Below are 23,158 nucleotides of genomic sequence, written 5' to 3'. Positions count from 1 at the left end.
TAACTGACTGAGCCCCCCAGATACCGCTATTAGAATTATTTTTAAGAATAGCAATTCTTAATTAAGAATATATGTATTTGAAAGTGTGTGTTACATATATACATAACCAAGCTTCTTGTGCAGCTTTTAGTGGTAACATTTTGTTTGAAGGTTAAAAAAAAAAAAGTCATCATCAAATCTTACAAAAGCAAATTTGTTACTAATTTTCATTGATGTCCACCATTCGCTGCTATCTACCATTCAAAGGTCTGAACCATATGCCAATTTTGATTCGGATTTCCTAGTATAACTTTCCCCTTCTTTTTATTTTTAAACTTCCATTTTGTTTTAGTTTAGGTATATTCTTCGTGGAGTTTGATTTACTTAAGATTTAATATTAAAGTCTCTACATCTTGACAGAAAAATTTAATCCAATTGTATTTATTTTCATAAATTGCCTTAACTTTGGATAGGACTTTACCATTTTGTTTTTTGATTTATATATTCCCCTTATGTGTCCTATCTTTTAAAAATAAACTTTACTGGGGCATCTGGGGGGCTCAGTCAGTTAAGCGTTTGCCTTCGGCTCAGATTATGATCCTGGAGTCTCGGGATCAAGTCCCAGGATCAAGTCCCACATCGGGCTCCCTGCTCAGCGGGTAGTCGGCTTCTCCCTCTGCCCCCCACCCTGCTCTCTCATGATCTCTCTCTCACTCTCTCTCAAATAAATAAATAAAATCTTTAAAAAAATAAACTTTGCTTTTTCTCCTTTTCCTCTAGTATTTAAAGTAAAATATACCTATTTTGAGAAACTGTATCAAACTTAAGTTCTTAATTTGAACAAACTTGTACTCTCTACATAAAAAATAAAACTGTATGTACTATAGTCTCAGCATGTAAGATAAGGAAATGATCATATTCACTTTCTCACATTTCCTATTCCCACTGCTCAGTTTTTTTAGGACTTCCGACCTAGTTATAATTGTTCAATTTGTGTATTTGGCATTATATATTATTTTTCACGATTTACAGGAAAGATAACATTCAAATCCTTATAATGGCTTGTGAGGAAATGTAAATTCACACAAAGGGAGCAGAGGGGACTGGGATGAATACTCCCGATCTACAGGAGTAGCTTCTCCTCAACTAGAGCTAGTAGTTGCCATGCAAGAATGCAGGTGGGTGGATGCTGTGAATGCATCCAAACGAATTTAGATTTTAATGTTAAAAATCACTAGATTTTTATAATTTCGGCATCTATTTCAAAGTTTTCTGGAACACAAAATATGCTTCTAGTTCAGGAATGTCTGTTATTACTTCGGATTTATAATGTTTGCATTCTGTTTTGCATACCACTTAACAACAGCAATTTGGAATTCATTCTGTGTTGAAATGATTTCAGAGTTCACTGTGATTGCTTCTGGTATTAAATCTTTCCATTGTTGAAATTTTGTCTTCATACCAGTTATTCAGGAAAGGTACATATACAAAATTTCAGAACTCTTGCATGGCTGAGAATATCTTCCTATCAACGTCACATATGGATGACAGACACGTATAGAATATTGTTGTAATAACCTCCCTGCCTACACCTCCTCCAAGCTCTGAAACTCCACTGCCTGTTCACGTTCAATATTATCAAGAAGTCTAAAAATAACCTTTCCTCAGGCAAATTTTCATTGCTTTTTTGCTTATAGGATTTTTATAATACTTTTAGTTTTTAAAAGTTTAAATTTTAAAAAATGTTATAATATGTCTAAGTATATCTTTTAGTTTTTTTGTCTACTATAAAATGAACTTTTCCATTTTGACAAAAATCTCAAGCTAAAAATTTTTTAAAAAATTTTCTAGTGTATTTTTGAATAATTTGTCTTTTACATTTATTCTGATCTCTTTTTAGGGTCACCAACTATCCATAAGCTGGAACTTCATTTTCTCTTTTTCATTAACCCATCCATTTTTGGTTCTATTGTATTAATATAGAATTTCCCTAGTTTTTCTTTACACAAGTGGTTTTATTTTACTATACCATAATACTGTACAGATAATACCATATTGTAATGCTTGTATTACTAGCAAATATTTACCAAGGGTATTATAAAAAAAAAGATTTATTTTTTTATTTTAGCAAGAGAGAGCATGAGTGGGAGGGGCAGAGGGAGAAAAAGAGAATCTCAAATAGACTCCCCACTGAGCGCAGAGCCCATGATCCTCAGATCACTACCTGAACCAAAACCAAGAGTTGGACACTAAATGATTGCGCCATCCAGGTGCCCTAGGTATTATAATTTTTATCACTTTTTTGTCTGATAGGTGTTTTTGTCTATTTTATTATGTCATTTTCATCTTTTACTTGAGTCTAGGTTTTCTTCTGAAGGCACTACAAAGGGGCACCTCGGTGGCTTAGTCAGGTAAGCATGGACTCTTGGTTTCTGCTCAGGTCATGATCTCATGGTCATGACCTCAGGTCATGGGATCAAGCCCTGTGTGAAGCTCAGTGTAGAGTCTACTTGAGATTCTCTCCCCCTCTGCTCCTCCCCGCACTCATGCTCTCTCTTAAATACATAAGTACAAAAATACATAAATAAAATCTCGAAGGCACTACAAAAAAGATGACTTCTTATGCTTACCCCTATTCCTTAGGACATATGTTTTAAAGAAAAAAAGAGGTTTATTTTCATTTTCTTAAATAGTATGTTTCCCTTTTGGTACTGCAAAAATACTTTCACATGCTCTATGTTGCTGGTATGTACCTTGATTATTTTCTTCCTTGAAAAAAGAGCAATTTCTATCAGCCTGTGTGTTTCCAACTCCACTAAGACATGTTCCTCTTTTTGGATACACCTGATTCGTTCTCTAATCTTTACCTCTGAGCCTAAGATGAAGACACAGATGATGCAATTTTATGTTCTAGTAATTTGTGGAGAGTAGTAAGGGAGGTAGAACTGTGAGAATTCCTACCAGCACATCTCTCACTGCCACTTTCTTCACTGGGTTTGGTGAAGCTGCCATGCACAGACCATTTTTGTTAAACGGCTTTATTGAGCTATAATTCATAAATCATACAATTCACACATTTAATGTGTACAATTCAGTGTTTTAATATATCCACAGGGCTATGTGCCATCCATCATGACACTCTCTAGTCTTTTTACTGTTGTGTCCAGGCTGGAGTCCAAGTACACGGTATGCATATATCTAACCTTCTTCATGGTGTTCGAGTGAACAGAAATTGTCTGTAGATCTCATTTTTGGTATTATCACCCTTGCCTCTGGGTTTATTGGTTCACCTATTTCATACTCCTGACTCAGCAGCCCAAACACTGAGAAGAGTTGTTTCATGTATGATTGTTTTCATTCATTCTTAACACAAATTAGAAGGTATTGTGGGCTTCTCTAGGATATCTTCAGGAATGGGAACTGTAAATCAACCTCGGCATCTTCCATCCATGTGGTCACAGCTCTACCTTATTTAGCAGAACCTCCTTGAGCTCTGGTGTGTGGAATGCACCTTATCCAAGCACTCAGAGCAAAATGGAATTTATCTTATTTTATATTACTTTGTTCATTTCAACTGGTTTTTAGATGTAGTGAGGAAAAGAAGGCAGATTAGATATCTGTCTAGTTGTTATCTCTTTCAGAAGTCTAGGGACAATTTTATAAGTTCATATTTAAGATGCAAGGATAAAGAAATAAGAAAAAAGAAAATATATTTTGATTAATCTCTATATTTTATCATTAAGTACTGAACCCATCTCAAGTAAATAACAGTCAAATGTGATTTTTTTGGCTTTCCTGGAGTGACTGAAATAAACTTATAGATCAGATAATTCACTGACTTCAAAGATGAAACACTGTTCAATTTAGTATTTCTCCAAGCAATTACAGGGGAGTTCGAAAGAATACAAGAGGGTATGTAAATCAAAATGAACACAAGAACTAAATGTCATTTCTTACCTTGGTTTAGGGGAATAATTTTCAAAATTCTCAAATTTCTTGAAATTATAAATACTGTAATGGAGTTTAGATTTAAGTGTCTTGCTATGTGCCTGTGGAATTAAATCAGAGTTATTTAGAAGTCATAGTGAGTCTATGCTGCTTATCACTGACTTTTTATACTATTTAAAACTTATTTTTAAAACCACATATCCAAACATTTCCCTTGCTTTCATTGTTCCATTTTGCAAATAGTTGCCTTATTGATTGGAAGACAAAGATTGTTACAGTGCAAGGTAGCCAGGTAAAAATTAATCCACAAATTATGACAGTTTATAAAAACTTGACACTGTGATTAATCATAATTTCATACCAAAAACCCTGTATTATGTTCATAAATCTTTTGTTATCTAATCATTGAAGAGGTAGTTAAAAATAGGAAAAATCCTTAGTTTTTTAAGTAATGAGATTTAAGTATTTAAACTTCTGATGATGATCATGAGAGGATGATCATAGTGGTGGTGATGACGGTGATGATAGCAGAAGGCAGGGTGTATAGTGGCTAAGGGCACAGAGTGTAGCCAGAGTGCTTGTGTAGAAATCCAGGCTCCCAAGTTACTACCCGAGTGACATGGAAAAAGTACTGATTCCTTTACTAAAATTAAAGTGGGGATAATAATACTTCCTAATTCTGAGGCTTTTTGTGGGGATTAAACAAGTTCATACATGTAAAGTGCATAGTTTAGCACCTGGCACATGGGACTAAGTAGTAGCTGGGTTAGCCAAGTATTAGCTACCAGCAATGGCAACAGCAAAATAATGGTAGTAATCAAAGTAGTAGCAATAATAATTTCAATGATATTAGCTACTATTTTTTATTGCTTACAACATGGTAGACACTGATTACGTGCTTTATGAAGGCTATTTGTTGTTTTAAAAAATCAACCCCAAACCTAAAAATGGAATATCATTTTAAATTATTTTAACAGGAGTTTGGTGCCAGTGATCATTTGCCCAGCCATAAAACAGAGTACACTAAATAGAAGCATTGAAAAAAAAATATGTAAATCATTAGAATTTAATGTAACAATCTCAAAAATGTGTGTGTGTATGTGTTTAAGATATTTTACTCTGATATCTAGTGTTTACTGGTCTTAAGCAATGTAGTTAAATAAAATGTAGGTTGGAGACAAGATCTAACATGTTAGGATCTTCTTGTAAGTCTCCAAGAGATTTTCTGTGCACTGAAAATAACCACTTAAAATTCTAAAATTCAACCTCTGTTGTTTTGCTTCAGATAGAAAACAGATAATATCCCATTCCTTTCATTTTTATTGCATATTCTTAGGGCTGGTTCAGTTGGAGCTGCCTGAGAGTCATTATGGTTATGATTTATGAAATATTTTTTGTTCACAGAATTTTTGCAAGCAGAAAACTTTGTAAATCTTGATGTTTCTTTATGAAAAGTATTAACTTAGCAAGGTATTAAGCTGTTTGTAATTTGAAGAAATACTCACTCAAACAAAGTTACACCGAAATCAAGCCAGTTCCATGGATCACCAAAGAAATAAAAAGGTTCTACCCAGATGCCTCTTGCAATGAGTTTTATAAGTATTTCAAATGTGTAAATTCCAAGCAAAGTATTCCTGCAGAAAATTTTTCATATAAATGTTAAAAGTGAGGATAATGCATTGTCAGCTCCAAATTAATATGCCTTTGGTAACCATTTGGCAACCAACCAACCAACCAACCAATCCACCAACCAACTAGACAACAAAAAGTCTATGCTCCTTGAACCATAGGGTAGGGCTTTAGTTAGCTTTTAGGGTAGGCTAGGTCTTACAGCATTAACCATAAAATTTGACTATCAGTTTTTTTCAACAAGCCCTAGCTAGAATTATAGTGTTTACATATATTTTGGTAAATACTGAAAATATAAAATATCAAATTTATTCCACATTGGAAATCACACAATAATTAACTGAATTTCAAGAGTATGAAAGAACTAATTTTATTGTGTGCACATATAAGAATTTTTGTGGTGAATCAATTTTATATTTACCTTCCAAAATTAACTAGTTTTAAGAATAGAATTAAAGCTTAAGAGGTACATTGAGAAAGACTTCTCGGGGCACTTGGATGGCTTAGTCAGTTAAGGGTTTTCCTTTGGCTTAGGTCATGATCCCAGGTCCTGGAATCCCAGGTCCTGGGGATGGAGCCCCATATTGGGTTCCCTGCTCAGTGGGAGAGTCTACTTCTTCCCTTCCCTCTGCCCCTAACCCCTGCTCATGCTCACCCTCTCTCTCAAATAAATAAATAAAATTAAAAAAAAAAAAGAAAAGAAAGGCTTCTTCTCTAGAAATTTTAATGGGCGTTTCTATCATTGTTGTCTAATGCAAGCCAAACTATCCACATCCCTCAAGAAAGAGAAGAGAAATAGAACAGAAAGGAAGCAATAGAAATAACTTTCTTAGAATGAAGAGGAATAAATGTTATTTGACTTTAAAGCAAATCAGGTATGGAATTGCAATAGTAAAAAAAAATCCGAGGTACTGAAATAATATATTAATCGTTATTAATTAACTTTATGATAAAACCTCATTTTTATGACAGACATAAACACATAGCTAAATAGTCAAACATTTACATCATGTTGACTTAACGTGTTGGGAAATAGCAGCATTTAAAGTTCAACTAAGAATAATGAAAGGGGGGGGCGCCTGGGTAGCTCAGTGGTTAAGCCTCTGCCTTTGGCTCGGATCATGATCCCAGGGTCCTGGGATTGAGCCCCGCATCGGGCTCCCTGCTCAGCAGGGAGTCTGCTTCTTCTTCCTCTCCCACTCCTGCTTGTGTTCCCTCTCTAGCTGTCTCCCTCTCTGTCAAATAAATAAATAAAAATCTTAAAAAAAAAAGAATAATGAAAGGGCAGAAAAACACTTAAATTTATTAAATGATATATGTATTTGTTTTTACTTTGAAAATTCATTAGTTGTGCTATATGTATAAATATTATATTATGCACAATGAATCTATTTTATAATGAATATTATATATTAAATATAAATAGTAAATTGTAAAATGTTAAATATGTAGTATATAATGTACTATAATGCAATATGTTAAATAAGGTACAATCATATGTGAGATAATGTATAATAAAATTATATGACTTACTGTAATGCTGGGCCCCATTTCGGCATCTCAGTCAGGGACATAAATATGCAGTCAATCAGGACGCTAATTAAAATGAATAGTCGGAAAAAGGTAGGTTATGGTCAAGGAATAATGTATAAAAATAATATTGGAAATATATGTTTCTATAACATGTTTATATGTATACACATGAGATAAAATAGCTTTTTAAATGTCAAAAAGAATACTATTCATATTGAAAAACGAGGATTAAGATTCGTTAATATTTACTACTGTTGTGTGTGCTAGAAAGTAAATCTTAAATGTATTTTCAAATATGGAACACTTGGTGCAGTTATAATCCAGACTCCAATATGACCTAAAATGAGATATCAATTCAAAAGAGGAAAAGACTGCAACAATATTTGAGTAGAATAGTTGCATTTGATATTAGTACAGTCTAAAGCCAATAGAAAAGGATATGGATGTACCAAAATCTTAATAGTTGTTCTTCTAATTGGATTGAAAGGAGAAAATGTACACCACGTGGCATTGAATCTGAAGATTGTTCTGCTTTTATTTAATACCATGAAAGTCTGTAAAATGAAAAAAGAATATCAAGTAAAATTACAACTAGGAACTATAATCTCATCCATTATGCAACATATTGCCAATGATCATTTCAGTTGTGAATTCTAACAGTTAGACTTTCTTATATTTTGGTATTATTTTACAGACTAAATCAAATGGAAAGACTTCTTCTTTTAAACATTTTCATTGATATTTAAGATTATCTCCCACTTTTTTTTTTGGCCAGTGTTCTGCGTAACAAAGCCATTTGCCACACTCCAATCCTCAAGTCTTCCTGCAGAACTAATGTAATAGGAAGAAATCTATATCCTAATGGCTCATGAAGATGCATTTAAAGAAACCCAAATTTAATGAATATAAAAAAAGGTTAACTTTATTTCAAAGCAAATAAGATGTGGGATTACAATAGTAAGAACGACCCAATTCACTAAGATATTTTATCAATCATTAGTAATTATCTATGGTATAAAATCCCACCTGTATGTTACTGTTGGCATAAACATACCTAAAACAGAAAGTTACATCATGTAAAACTAATATATTGGGATATAGAAGCATTAAATCCCAAAATAATGAAAGACCAGAATTATCCTGAAAATGAATTATATAATATGTATGTATATGTATATGTGTGTATCTATATTACATTATAGATACACATAGTGAAAGTGTCTACCTATGTGTGTGCCTTTGTGTGTGTGCATATATATCACATATACACTTTTACTATATATATACATATCCATTTGGAAAATTCATTTATGATGGTGTGAGTAAAAATACATTATACATAATGATATTATGCCCATTATAATATAACATAGTATGTCATATATAGTATAAAAGGTAATATGATAATGATGTATATAAATATAATCTATTATATACTTAAGTATTATATGTGATATATAATTACATATTAGAGATATCTATGGTGACTGTATATTGGCATTTATATTTGTGTCTATATATATAAATATATTAGTGAAGACAAATATATATCCATTGATATTTTATGAATACATGTTCTAAATGGAAATCAACTGTGTTATAATTCTCAAAAAAACACTTTTCCAATATACAATCTGTGGATATTTTGGCATGTATTGTAGTTATTTTCTCTCTTCCCATTTCAAATGCAAAGACAAAATAAGAGGGCCCCCCCCAATCTGATTTTTTAAAATGTGCTTTCTGTTATTTTCCAGAACAATCTCAAACTTCATACAAGAGGTAATATATGTGTGGGGCACTGGGGTGGTGCAGTTGGTTAAACATCTGACTCTTGATTTGGGCTCAAGTCCTGATCTCAGGGTTGTGAGATTGAGCCCAGGGTCAGGCTCTGCACTCAGCATTGACTCTGCTTAAGACTCTCTCTGCTCCTCCCCCTCATGCTCTTTCACTCTCTCTGAAATAAATAATCTCAAAAAAAGAGGTAATATATGTGCAATAAACTAGCTTATATTATTGTGAAGGAATGAATAATTCCAGACATAACAATTTTCCAGTTAATGTTTAAGTGCGGAAATTATTTAATTTTAGGATTATTTATTGGTATGCCACACTTAACAGAATAAACTCAATATAATTCACATTTTTAATACTTTGTGTCATCATTACTAACAATACTTTTTATACAAACTATCCTTAGAATCTTTGGCTTGTTTTATTTTTCAAAATTCTTGGTTTTGTCTTCAGTAACAAACTTAGATTTGCCTACCATGTCTGTATACACTACAAAGAACTCAGAACTCTGCCAGATAAGAATTATGTCTAAGGTCATTATGTTAAGTCAACTGCCAGTACTTAATCATAGCAAAAGTAAAAGCAGAGATAAGTGAGATGAAGACTTACATTTTCACTAAAATGTTCTGAAGATTTTACAGGTGTTTTATAGCTAATGTTACATAATGCCCATGGAAGCTACGAGAGATGCTGGAGTCTTTGTTAATATATATATTTACAATGCCAATACTCTTCCACAATGCAAAATACTTGAAAGAGTTGTGTTTATGCAAAATCATCACTTTGTGTTCCATCCAGAGACTTTGGTTCAATTCCATTTTGCCCATTAGGTAATATCACTGAATGCTTTACAAGAATATCAAATTACATTTGTCCACAACAGAGCTAATCCTCATATTCCCCAAGCTTAATCTTTTTTAGAATTATTTCAATTTTATAAGTAGCACTACCATTATTCCAGGCTGGAAATTAGGGAATTATTAGTCTGTCTTCAAATCCTTTTGTTTCTTCTCAGGTTTTTTACATTTTTCCCTCCTTTGAGACCCTCCTATCATCCAGGCCTCTTGACTTCAGGCCTGGATTACCCTCTTTCCTATATCATCTTTCTGACCCTATCTCTTCTATGCAATAGTAATTCAGAAGTCTTCATATTAAACTTACTTAAACATCACATTCATCACATCAGTCCTTTGGCCATCACATTAAATCCATGTTGACATCATTTCCTCATTCCTTCATTTCCCACAACTTGCAATAGGGGTTGAGTTCTATCATCACCCTGTCTCTTCCCTATTCTAATTAATATCAAGATCTTCCCTTTGCACTGTTAAAATGTGAAGTTTTCTCCAAGCTGTAATTCAAATTCTATATTCTTAAGGAAGACTCTTCCAGCTTTGTCAGCCCACACAGATCTCTGCCTGTACTAAGCATAATTATTATTTTTATCATTTTTGTGCTTGTTCTTGGATTGTTAAAATATTTAATTGGCTCCTTGAGTCATTCCAGGGATAAGACAGGATGTGAATGTATGAATTAATAAAAATGGTAAATAAAATATAGGTTGGTTTTATTCTCCCAATGACTGAACAAGCTTATTCAGTTGAACATTTAAAATTGTTGTACATACTATAAAAATTTTATATTAGAGTTACTTTAAAATCAATAACCTTAAGTAGCCAATCATCATGCTCCCATAAAACAAGTCATTTACATTAAGGCATAATAGTATAGCTTATTAAAAGCAGAGTAACTCCCAACAAACTAACCTACTGGGCAAGCAATCAGTTTTGATAAAAATCCCAAATATTTGTGAAATTTCTTGTCCAGCTTTTTATAACTTAACTCTTCGATTTATTCTTCATTCTTTTAAAATCCTATCTCAATTACACTTTTTGCACATCTGGAAAAAAATAATGAAAATGTAGTCATAATAAATTCAATTAATCCTTACATTTTTATTCTTATAGAATGGGTCCACATCTTCCAAGGGCTCCAACACCATTCCTCGAGGGAGATTCCCATAAACAAATGGAAGCTCTTTTCCAACTTCCAAGTCAGTGTTTGGCTTTAAATCTCTTTGTTCCTCATTGTGTTTTTTAGCAATATGCTGTTTCATAAGTTCAAGAGACTCTCTGGTGAAGGGGACAAGGCCCTTTGGCTCTAGGGAAGCCATTTCCAATTTTGTACCTGCAAGAAATGTTATTTTCTTCAGTTCTATATAAAATTTGGGTATATAAAGAAACATTTAAAATTGCAAATGGTTAGGATATGATTAAAAGAGAACAGCAAACTGAAAACATGCATTCAAAGAAAATTCCCAAGTTTTGTAGAGATATGAGTTGTTAAACTAGGTTTTGTTATACTTGATATTATACTTACTTGTAAGTTCATGAGTGACCAATCCTACTTCATTTACTCATCCACTGAATTCTCTTTGTTTTATTGAAATCTGCCTTTCAGTTTCTCCCTCATAACAAAAGAGTTCTAAAGTTCCAGAGATTTTGGGGGGACCAAACCCAATTATTTCTTTCTCAGAACCATTAACTAAACTTTCCTCCTCAAACTCATTTTTCATTGGCTTTTGGCCCCATCCTTTGTGTTTCTTCTTATAGCTCTGATTACTTCCTCCATTCAGTTCTTTCTCCCAAATTTTAACTTTGATATACTTTAAAATTCTGCCTTTCTTTTCTGTTATATCCATGTTTTTGATGAATTACTGTACATGGATATTTACCGAGTACATTTCCCAAAACACTCTCTTCCTCTCAATTATCCATGTGGCAATTACACCAATAATAGCAACTTAACAAGTAAAAACAAAATTAATTGTTTTCCTGAATAACTAGAATTACTTTTTAACTTTTTAGACATAGTAAAAACAAACACACACACAAATACACAGACTTAATACCTTTAAAATTATTTGTGAAATTTTTCTTTGTCATCAATTCCTCTGAACAAAATAATTTTCTTACAATTATTTTTAATTATGTATTTGAATATTATCCATTGTTTACATATCTATGTCAAGGTACACATCTTCATAAATCTCTACCTGGATTGTGCTAGTAGTCTCTACAGGATTCTCTCAGTTCTTAGTCTTTGCCTATTTCAAGTCATCCTAAAGGCCAATGAAGTTAGTTCTCATTAAATATAATTTCATGCATCAATTCCCCATTCATGAACTTTGCATTATTCTCTCACATAAAAATATGTTATTTTACTGATTTTCTCCATCCTATTTCCTGTTGAACACACCCCACATATATTTTATTGAGGGGAGTCAAAATGCTTTGAATCAGTACAAGTTATAAATACAAGCTACAGATAACTGACGTTTGCTCTTACATATAAAATCCTCCTTTAACATATTTAATGAGCTTTCAAAATTGTATTCCTTACATGTAATTCCTTGAATACATATTAAATAGTTTCTTAATGACTCATGGTTATAGACTAGTATAAACAAAAAAAATCATGAATCTTGGAATTAAATAGACCTACATTCAAAACCTAAATTCTGTTATTAATGTTCTTAGTGGTCTCAGTAAAATTATTTAATGTTCTTGAGCCTGGCGGTCATAAAATTGAATTCCTTCTCAGGTTAAAGAAGGATAAAATAGAATAATATGGGTGAAAACGCCTAGTACAATAGGTGGGAAGTAAATATGAATTTTCAATTGTGGTAAGATTTTATATCTTAGAATTATGGGCCAAATCTAATAGAATACTATATAGTAGGAACATATGTAAGGTTTTGAAATTTGAACCAAAACAACCCATCTGTACAAGTGCAATAGATATCTGTTCAAGTGCAGCAAAGAAATTGCCAAGAGGTTTTACTTAATAATAACTGCAATATAAATCAATACCAGTTTGTGTCTGCCAAAAAACCTGATATAACTTTTGTCTGTTTTGAAAGAAGATGGAGGAGGCAGCCTTTATTTTGCTGCATTCCATGACCACACCAGAGAGTCTTGTATGTAAATTGAAGAGTCTTCAAATGGGATCAGAATGTTGATTAGACTCAAATCACACCATCTATAGACCAGTTAAAAGAATGGAGGATATGTTAGTTGAAAGCAGAAAAGACTCAAGAGGAACATTATTGATTCCAAGTATCTCAATGATTCTCACATAGAAGAGAAATTAGATTTAAGTATTATTAAAAAAAAGAAAAGATGAACTAGGATCATTGAGCTGAAGCAGAATACATTTGGCTTAAAATAATAAAGTACTTTTTAAATAGCTGTCAAGACATGGAATAGGTTGATTTGGGCATTAATCCTTCCTTGTAACTAGTAATGTGAAAGCATGCACTTCTTGACAGTTGGGTAGAATAATTTAAATGCCTCCAAATATTGATTGGTTGCAACCTTATAATTTTAGAACTTTCCGATCTTAAAATCTTTGGATTGAATTTTCAGAGTATCACATGACCTAAAAGTCGGCTAACTATTAGCTAAACTGAACCTATGCAGCATTGAATGAACAAAATCAAAAGAATCTTTTTTCTTTTCAGATTACAATAAAAGTCCTTCTTATATCTTATATTTTTGGGATCCACTGTAACTGCTAACAAATATTATTAAGCTTAGAATCAAGAATATTGTCAAGAATATTGTCTTAAAAGTAGATACAAAGGGAGATTCAAACTTACTGCAAAGATGTTGTTATTGACGAAAATATTTTTGAACACTTTCCATTGAAACCTCAAAATTAAATTTGCAAGCCAGTCTTTTTTTTTTAAAGCTTATTTATTAAAGTAATCTCTACACCCAACGTGGGTCTTGATTTCACTACCCCAAGATCAAGAGCTGCATGCTCCACTGACTGAGCCAGCCAGGTGCCCCTGCAAGCCAGTCTTCTCATTACATTGTCCAAATATAATCTTTTTTTTCCCTGTTATCACCTCATACATAGCAAAATAATCTTTGATTCCTTATTCTGTCACTTACTAGCTATGAGACCTTGATAACGTAGCCTGTCATACTTCCCTCATAAGTAAACTTTGGAATCCCTTATGTATCTCACGAGGTCATAAATAATAAACCAGACCATATACAGAAAGCCTGGGCCACAGTACTGACTTTGCCAGTACTAATTCTCTCCCCCAACCCAGTCAGTTATCCCAGAAGACATCTCTAGTAATGATTTTGATGTTGAATGAAACCACTCTGGGTTGTTGACTAGATGAATGAATGGACAGTGGGCATTCTTTTCTTTGGTATGACAAAGAAATGCAAGCATTTATCAAACAGAACTGGCTTGCATCCGACGTTTAGATGGCTGAGTGCAGACTTTAAATTATTGATCATTACATCATAATTCAGTGAAAGCATTTCTGTGGGGAATTTATGAAATGTGGTCAGGCACTATGCTTTCCAGTGAGTGATCTTAATATAATGCCAGAGCCTGAAAAATACAGAAAGATTAATAGTTAATCTGTCCATTAGAATGCCTTTCTAAAAAACTGAATAGCTAAAGTAAGCTTTTGGCAAAAATTGTATCAAAGTCAACTCAGACTTGGCTTCTGACAAGTTTCCAGTTGTACTGATATTTTATATTGTTGGACAAGCCAATTCTCTTGGACATCAGTTGAAAGTAGCACAAACAGCATCAGTATGGGGGAAAGAGATGCATTCTTTTGAAAAATATTCTCCTTAAAACAAATTTCAAATATTTGAACATAAATCAATATTTATCATAATAATAATGGCAATTTTAATTATAGTTACAATTACTGAGTGACTACCATTTGAGAGGCACTCACTGAATTAGTTGTTTCTAATTCTATGATCTCATATTCTCACTTATTATCCTTGTGGTCACCATTCTACCAGTGAGGGAACAGAGATTGATGAGTTTCATGATTTCTCCATCACCGTATAGCTAGTTAGGTGGTAAAGAGAGATGCTAACTCAGGTATTTCTAAATCTAGATTTGGGTATCTTTAAACTATACCACAAAAGTGCTTATAAGCTATAAATTTTCAGACAAGTATAAACAATTGATACCTTGGTATAGCTACCTTTGAGATCCAAAAACCAATGGGCTTACTGGGGTAATTTGTTTCACTGAGTAACTGACAGGTTAATGTCATGTGGGACTGTCTGGAAATTTTCTTTTTTGTAAATGTTGTCGAAGTCGAATATTTTGGAAAATTTTGTTAAACTGAAGGTGAGCTAGCATAGTGGACATTAATTTGGAGGAGAGAAGGTGCTGCCTAGCGTGGTGATTTTCTACATAGATTTATAAAATGTGTTGTTGTATGAATCATGGTGGGAGACCTCCTGAAACAGAAGTGGAAAGGACCAAGTAATGTAGATAATGACTTTCCAGGGTCTCATGGATCTAAGGAGTGACAACATGACCTTGCCAAGTAAACCAAATGCATTAACTCAAGATTTCTAATTTTGATTTAATGACACAAAATAAGAGAGGCAGTGGAGAATCCCTTTTTTGCAAGAAAGATAGAAACTTCAGCAGCAACTTTCAGCAGTTTTGGGAGTGATAGTAGGAACAGAGGCAGTAGCAGTGACCAGTGCTATATTTTTGGTGGTCTGAGAAGAGTTATTATGATGCCCACTGGATTGGTTCTGCCATATGATGTTGGCTGTGATCTTGGTTATGACTTAGTACACTCCCTTCCCCCTATTTTCTTTTGTAGATACCCAGATTTAAGATTACTGAGAATTGAGTTTTAATCTATCACATGATTTTATTTTCCCCAGACTGATTTTGTTACTGTCATTAAACATAATCTGAAGTATTAGTTAATATAGAATCTATGTAAAAACTAGTTTGCTTCAAATAAGAATGGAAAAATAAAGGTTATTAAATAACTGATACAAGGAAGTTCATGGAAAATGCTTTCTTTTCCCCCATTATTTTCACAATTAGGGTGAGCATTCTTTTTCTGTTAGTCATTTTAAATAAAACTTATAACTTATCTTCCATAAAGATTTGGAGCATGAAAGAGTGTACAAATGAATTTGGTTTTCTTTATAGGCATTTTGAAGTTCAGGCATTCTCTGCCTTCTAGTTATGCAGATGGTGTGGGTTTTGTGTAGTTTTGCTTTTCTTTTTATCTTGTATTATTTGTGGAGCATGTATGTGGAGGCTCAGAATTGGGCAGTTTCCATTACCCTTGTTCCATATACTTCTAATAGCCAAATCGATGGTTCAGTGATTTAAGTGAAAAATAAATTTAAAAAAAATCTAAACAATGAAAGTTATAAAAAGAAAACATAAGTGAACATATTTATAATAATTTAAAAAGGAAGTCCTAAATTAATGAAGTAAACTATTGCTTAGGATTTGAGGAAATAAGCACTCTAATAAACTTTTTTTGGTGTGTTAATAGTATAACTTTTCTAGAATGAAATCTGGAACTAATCTAAATTAAAATGTATATACCTATCCTAGCAATTTGAACAGAAATTTACTTCATTGGGGAATGCCTGGGAGGCTCAGTCAGCTAAGAATCTGCCTTCAGCTCAGGTCATGATCCCAGGGTCCTGGGATTGAGTCCAGAATTGGACTCCTTGCTCAGCAGGGAGCCTGCTTTTCCCTCTGTTTGCCGCTCCCTCTGCTTGTGCTCTCTCTCTCTGACAAATAAATAAATAAAATCTTCATAAATAAATAAATAAATAAAGCAGTAATTCTCTAGAGAACGTATTTAAACAAACAAACGAAAGAAATTTACATCATTGGTATACCTCAAACCAATTTCTATGCATAAGATTGATCAGAGTAGTATTTTGATAGCTAAGAATAAAGCAGTCAACATGATTTCAGGTGCAGCTACTAAAATATATTTATATATACACACACACATCTGGATCATACGACTGATTGTCATACCATATAAAGTATATGGAATATGGAAGAAGTACCGGTTTAGATTAGGGACAGGAGAGGTAATGTTTTGTATTTTTGAAGTTTGAGGTGTATCTGAAATATCCAAAATCAAAAATTCAGATATTAATTAGAAATTTGGATCTGGATCTTAATGAAGATAATTAGACTCTATGTGTGTGTGTATATATTTTATATACATACATAAACATATGTGTGTATATTAGCATACATATACATATGTATACCAAATATGGTCATATAGTTATATAGATGTATAAATAGTTGAAATCAAAAGAGTACAAAAGATTATGTATACTTGCAAACGTGAAATTCCTTATAGAATGATATTAAGGACAGCCCACTGAAAAGCATCTAACTATCATTTAACATTTGTGATTTTAAAAAAGTTTATAAAGCAACTGATTTTATGTATCACTACTAATAAGTGTTTTAAATCACATGAATAAAAAATAAGAGATATCATAGTCAAAATAGTGAAAGCACTTAAAGAAAAGTGGCATATATTAGGAAACAATAATACGATGATTACTGGTTTCTCATCAAAAAATACAGAAACCAGAAGACTGTGTAATAATGTCTTTAAAGTATTGAAAGAAAAAAAAAAAAGGTAAATCTAGAATTCCACATAAAGAAAAGTATCTTCCAAGAATGAAGACAAAGATATTTTTAGATGTTTCAGATGGAAATTTAGATCTTCAAGAAGAAATGAAGAGCAAGAGAATTGGTATATGTGTGGGAAAATATAAAAAATATAAAGCATAATTGCCCCAAAGAGACAGCCTACTTGTTCACCAAGAGAATAGACAGAAAAATAAAAACTGTGGCATATTATATCATAGAACACAATCCCAGCAATAAAAACAAATGAAGTAATGATAGACATAAAAATGACTAAGTGCCAAACACTACACTGAGTGAAAGAAGCCTTCCAGCAAGTATCACAAACTACATGATCCACTTTATATGAAGTGCTAGAACGGACAAAACTAACCTCTAGGTGTGCAACAGGAATTGAGAGGGAGGGTTGATAGAAACTACCGGGGTGATAATCATGTTCAACTGCCTATTAGGACTTCAGAGCATGCGGGTGTACACGTTTGTGAACAATGACCAAATGATACCCTTAAAGTTTGTACATTTTACTTTTTTTTACCTTTAAAAAGCCCATAAACAGAGGTGCCTGGGTGGCTCAGTCAGTTAAGCATCTGACTCGATTTCAGCTCAGGTCGTGATCTCAGGGTTGTGAGATCAAGCCCTGCATCAGGCTCTGCACTGGGCATGGAGTCTGCTTAAGATTCTCCCTGTCTCCCCCCGACCAGTCCCCCCATAAATAAATAAATAAATAAATAAATAAATAAATAAAATAAGAAAACAAAAGCCTATAAACAAATACTGAATTCTAGTTAAATATATGAATTATGAAGTGCTTACAGTGAGGTCTGCTGGTCTTTGCAACTTATTTTGAAAGGCAATATGGAAATATGAAGAACTGACAGATGGTTTGAGGAATGCATAGATAGAGAAATGATAAACTAAATATTAAAAAATGACAATTGAAGACTCTAGGTTCGGAGTGTATGGGTGTTCATTACACAGTTCCATCAATTTTTCTGTATGTTTACAATATTTTTATAATAAAAATTTGGAAAAAAATATTTGGTTCTGGAGCTAGATTATCTGGATTCAAACCTGGGCTTCAGTATTTTCTAACTATGACCTTGAACAAAGTACTTAACCTCTCCATTCCTCAGTTTCCTCAACCATAAATGTGAATAGGAAGTGTTTACCTCACAGGGCAATGTGAGTATTGAGTTAATAAATACAAAGCACCTTGAACAGTGTCTGCCGGTTACTACACAATAAATACTATTACTATTTTTAATCCTTTAAAGCATGGTATTTTTATGTTTAACCATCTTTTTAATTGAAACTATGATAGTATTTCATGGAATTTATAAAAAGAATAGGCAGGATGTTATTTAATTTCTTTTTTTTTTTTAAGATTTAATTACTTTAGCAGGTGAGGCAGAGTCTCAAGTAGACTCTGCACTGAGCACGGAGCCTGATGCAGGGCTCGATATCACAACCCTGAGATCATGACCTGAGCTAAAACCAAGAGTCGGCTGCTGAACTGACTGTGCCACCCAGGTGCCCCTTATTTAATTTCTTACTGATAAATCAAAGTAAATATTCAATTATAGTAATTGTAATACTATGACATCCTTAAATAATTTTAAAAACTCAAAGAGTTCTGCTTTTTACATTTTCTTCTGCTTTACTTATTTATATCTCTTTTATAATCAGACTTCAGGATTTTATTCCTGCTGCTTATAAGTTACTTGCTTCTATCTGCTTCCTTTTTTAGCAATTGCCTCCAGCTTATTAGATGTAAATATCATTATAATAAGCTATAGCAATGGCAGCCCACGATCTCCAATGAGGGGGAAAAAATCAACCAAACTTTAAAGTTCTGGCTCTTCATAAAACTTCTCCCTCCTCCCTCATCCCTTAGTGTTATTATTTTCTTATCCTGAGATATAGTTGAAAGGGTTGAGATCGATGAAGGTTGACTCTTGGATAAATAAGGCAGAACACACATCTCTTACGATTCCTAGATTCCACTCAGCTTTAGAAGAAGCTGATGGTATTTCCTTTTATTGTAAGTATAATCTAAAGCATGTCACAATGACTTAATGTCCCAAGGGCATAACTATTTCTATGATTGGAAGGCAGCTGGCTGGACAGACTTAACATAACATAAATAGCCATCTCGTCCTGTAAGCATACAAGCTCCAGTCTTCAAAACTGGGTCAGGCTTCATTCCATTTATTGCATAACTAACGTATATTTCTGGATTCTTTGCGTATCTGCATCTCTTCACTCCAGTTGGTGATCACTTTGTTTTATTCCAGCTATTTTTCTTGCCCCTGGAATTGTTTACTCTTTCCTGACTTAAATGAGTTTTGATTGATGGCTCTGATCTTTACATTCTCTGTAATTGTGTTCTGCCCAGAGTTCAGTCAATTTTGGCAAAGGCTCCTCAATATGTGTATCTGACCTAGTATTGACCTACTTTGGATCCCAGTTCTGGGCTTTTGGGGGCTTCAGATTTCATGATTGCTCACTTCTATCCTTCCTTAGTTCCCTTGTCCTAACCCCTCTCAGGCCCCTTGGAGCACATTATTGGAATATGTTGTCTTGCAGAAAGAACTATGTTCTTATTTTTATTTATAGTTCTATATTTTAACATTTTAATTTCAGATATATTTAAAAATTGAACTTCGATTTTTCTTTAAAAAATTGTTCTTGCATTTTGATATGTCATTTATGGCAGTAAGTTTAACCATGGTGTTTGCTTTTGACATAATTTATTTAGCAATCATTTGTGGAATATATACTTATTAAATGCCAAGCACTATGCCAGATGGCAGTGCTGGAAATAGTAATAAAATATAGTCACTGAATTTAAGGACAATGGGAGACAGATCTGTAAACAAATAAGAACCAATTCATCTCAGTCATCTCTGAAAACTAAGCTTTAAGAGCAACAAGGACTGAAATTAAAATCATCTCCAACATGCCAAATTTTCCAATAATCTCAGAACAATTAACGTTTCTCTTCTTGAGAGAAGAGCAGTCTAAGACATTAAGCTTCAGAATGACACAGTCAATATACATAATAGAATTAGAAGTTCATAACCAGGGTCAGATAACAAAGTCTCTCTTTTTGCATCTGATTGCAAACTTAGGAAGAACAATGAACAGAAGGAAAACTTAGTGGCAGTTAAAACACCAGGAATGGATGCAGTTGACTGGGAATAAGATCTCAGTGAAGGTCTCCTGCCTCACTAAGGAATGTCACTATATATAAATGTGATAAAGACAAAAGAAAGTGAGGTTGCCAGGAACACAAAAGCAAAGTTGATTCTGCTTTAAATATTCCTACTCGAATCTTCTAAGACAATGAAGGTTTTGATCCCTACCAATCAGTCTGGGAAAGGGGTCTAGCCCAACATTCTAAACCACTCAATGTCCCAAATTTCTCCGGATGTTCTCAAAACTTCTACTGCTTTGAAATTGACCTCTAGAATTTCTTTTGTTTTTTTTTGTTTGTTTGTTTTTTGCTTTTTTAAAGATTTTATTTATTTATTTGACAGAGAGAGACAGCCAGCGAGAGAGGGAACACAAGCAGGGGGAGTGGGAGAGGAAGAAGCAGGCTCCTAGCAGAGGAGCCTGATGTGGGACTCGATCCCAGAACACCGGGATCACGCCCTGAGCCGAAGGCAGATGCTTAACGACTGCACCACCCAGGCGCCCCTGACCTCTAGAATTTCTGAATTATCCCTTGTTACTCCAACAAAATGAGCAAGTTGTAAAGGAGCCAGAATCTTCCTAGAATTGTATTCATAGTGAACCCAATCTGTCAGATCCTTGACCAAGAATTTCTGATCAGAGGCCATGTTAGGGCTCAACAATTGAGAGAAAAGTACCCTTTGTAATTTCCCAGAGGAATGCAAAGGGGCTCTGTCATGCAACCAGATTCTATAACTTGCCTTCAGTCCTGAAGTACTTGATGCAACTGGCTCCTCTGATATGCCAGACCTGACCCTGGTTTCTGTTTTAAAAAATCCAAGCTGGCACTCTCCCTGGAGTTTTTGGGGACATTCACAACTAGCTGACCTCCATGAGCATCTTCTTAATCTGAAGTGAAACTGTTAGATTTCCTTGAACCTTCATTGTTGCCCACCTTTTGAGCAGTAGAACTAAGCTAGAGATCCACAAACTATGCCCAAAATCTGTAACAGATGGAAGAGCTCAAAACCAGTTGTCATGTAAGGCTAACCGTAGACCTCTAGCACCTAGTTTGGCTCTGGGTTAGCTTGAGATGGGCACAAGACCTTGAACAATGTACCAGACCATGGACAGCTGATTAGATGTGAATCCTAGGGCCTCTGAGAGGACAGAGACGGTGAGAGGATGGTGGTACTGAGAGTTGTATGGAAAGAAAATCTTCTTAATGCAGCTGATTTGAATTATACCAGCCCTTGACTGCATATTAGAAATCTGCTGGTGCTAATATTGAAAATCTAGGAAGCAGCAGCCCAACCCGGACAGACAATTTCAGAATATCTTGAGCTTGGGCCCTTTGAGATGAATCTAACGCAGCTTGCCAGACAGAAAGATTCATTTGGCTGATAGCAAGGCTTCATCCACCCACTTTATAAAGCAAGCAGAGACATCATTACATTTTGGGGGGTTATTTTTTTTTCTTGTCTGAGCTCCTAACTATGAGAGATGAAGCTATACCAGAATTGCTAAGGCAAATACATGCTTTAGAACATAACTTCTCCAAAAGATCCACAAGTTTTTCACCTCTTTGGGTGCCTTTTTTCCCCTCAGCTCTAAAATAGTCCTCTTTCTCTGGGTGTTTATTTGGCAATGATCTTACCAGAAGTTGTCGTTTTGCCACAGAGGTCCTGGTGCAAAACAGCTCTAATGTTTGAAATCAAAGAAATGCAACTGGGACATCCACCTTATCCTATTGCTTCCAGTTCCTTCTAAGATAATGAATCTATCTTTTTCCTTGTACCCTTCCTCTTGTTTCCAATACATCTAATTTCATATTTAAGTAGCATGACCAAAAGTCACAGTTTTGGAGGACAGTTTGGATTTATGCCTGTTGTTGAGAACTAATTGTTAATAGCATTCTATTTCCTTTTCAAAATCATCTTTAGAGGGATGATGAATGACACAGCCATCCAAGCAGTGAGCCGATGCTCAGCCTCTTTAGCTCAGTTCCCAGGGAAGAGGTTATGAGGATAGAATTCTGTATCGGCAACTGCAGCTGCATTTTCTTAGAGATAATGAAGGACAGGGAAGAAACAGGATTCCAGAAGTCAGTGTTTTTCCTCTTTCCTTATCTCATTCCCTCTGGCTTCCCCATCCCTTAGTTTGATTCCCAAAGTAGAGCCTGCCAATAATGCAGTCAGGCTGGGGAGACAGATTCCACACATGTAGGAAATGACTGCCCAGGACAGGCACAGCTCCCTTACTTTTTCCCCACCTTAGGGAATGGGAACCACAGCATCTAAATAATCAACCTCTATGTTTTCTGGGAAGCTGGAGTTGATCCTAGGATGAGCTTGAGTAGCTTTGCCAAAGAAAATCATGAGATGTTCTACTGTATACCGGATAATACATATTTATTCTCCTAATGTATTTGCTAAAAAGATTTATAGTAGCTTACAAGGGTGTAGGTCAGATATCAAGATAATATAAATTAAGAAAAGTGAAGCAAAAATAAAAATAAGACAGTGGATTCACAGAGTAAGGATAATATCCCAAATACCAATTTCACTCTGACACGGAATAGGAGATTAAGGGTAAAAAGACT

General features: G+C 34.0%; 1 protein-coding gene across 1 annotated transcript in view; it reads right to left on the bottom strand.

Annotated features, from left to right (window-relative positions):
* SCN7A (sodium voltage-gated channel alpha subunit 7) overlaps window positions 1–11,053 on the bottom strand; it is a 60,414-nt gene extending 49,361 nt beyond the window's left edge. The window contains exons 1-5 of the mRNA XM_008687059.2: window positions 10,832–11,053; window positions 7,531–7,643; window positions 7,090–7,179; window positions 5,433–5,561; window positions 3,937–4,028 (exon numbers count right to left, since the gene is read on the bottom strand). Coding sequence (XP_008685281.2) covers window positions 3,937–4,028; window positions 5,433–5,561; window positions 7,090–7,179; window positions 7,531–7,643; window positions 10,832–11,053 — 646 coding nt within the window. The remainder of the gene's footprint in view (window positions 1–3,936; window positions 4,029–5,432; window positions 5,562–7,089; window positions 7,180–7,530; window positions 7,644–10,831) is intronic.
* Between the last annotated feature and the right edge of the window lie 12,105 nt (window positions 11,054–23,158).

Source organism: Ursus maritimus, unplaced genomic scaffold (genome assembly GCF_017311325.1).
Source record: "Ursus maritimus isolate PB19 unplaced genomic scaffold, ASM1731132v1 scaffold_1, whole genome shotgun sequence".
NCBI classification, from domain to species: Eukaryota; Metazoa; Chordata; class Mammalia; order Carnivora; family Ursidae; genus Ursus; species Ursus maritimus.
The sequence above is the reverse complement of the archived record's forward strand: the minus strand, read 5'-3'. Positions and strand labels throughout refer to the sequence as shown.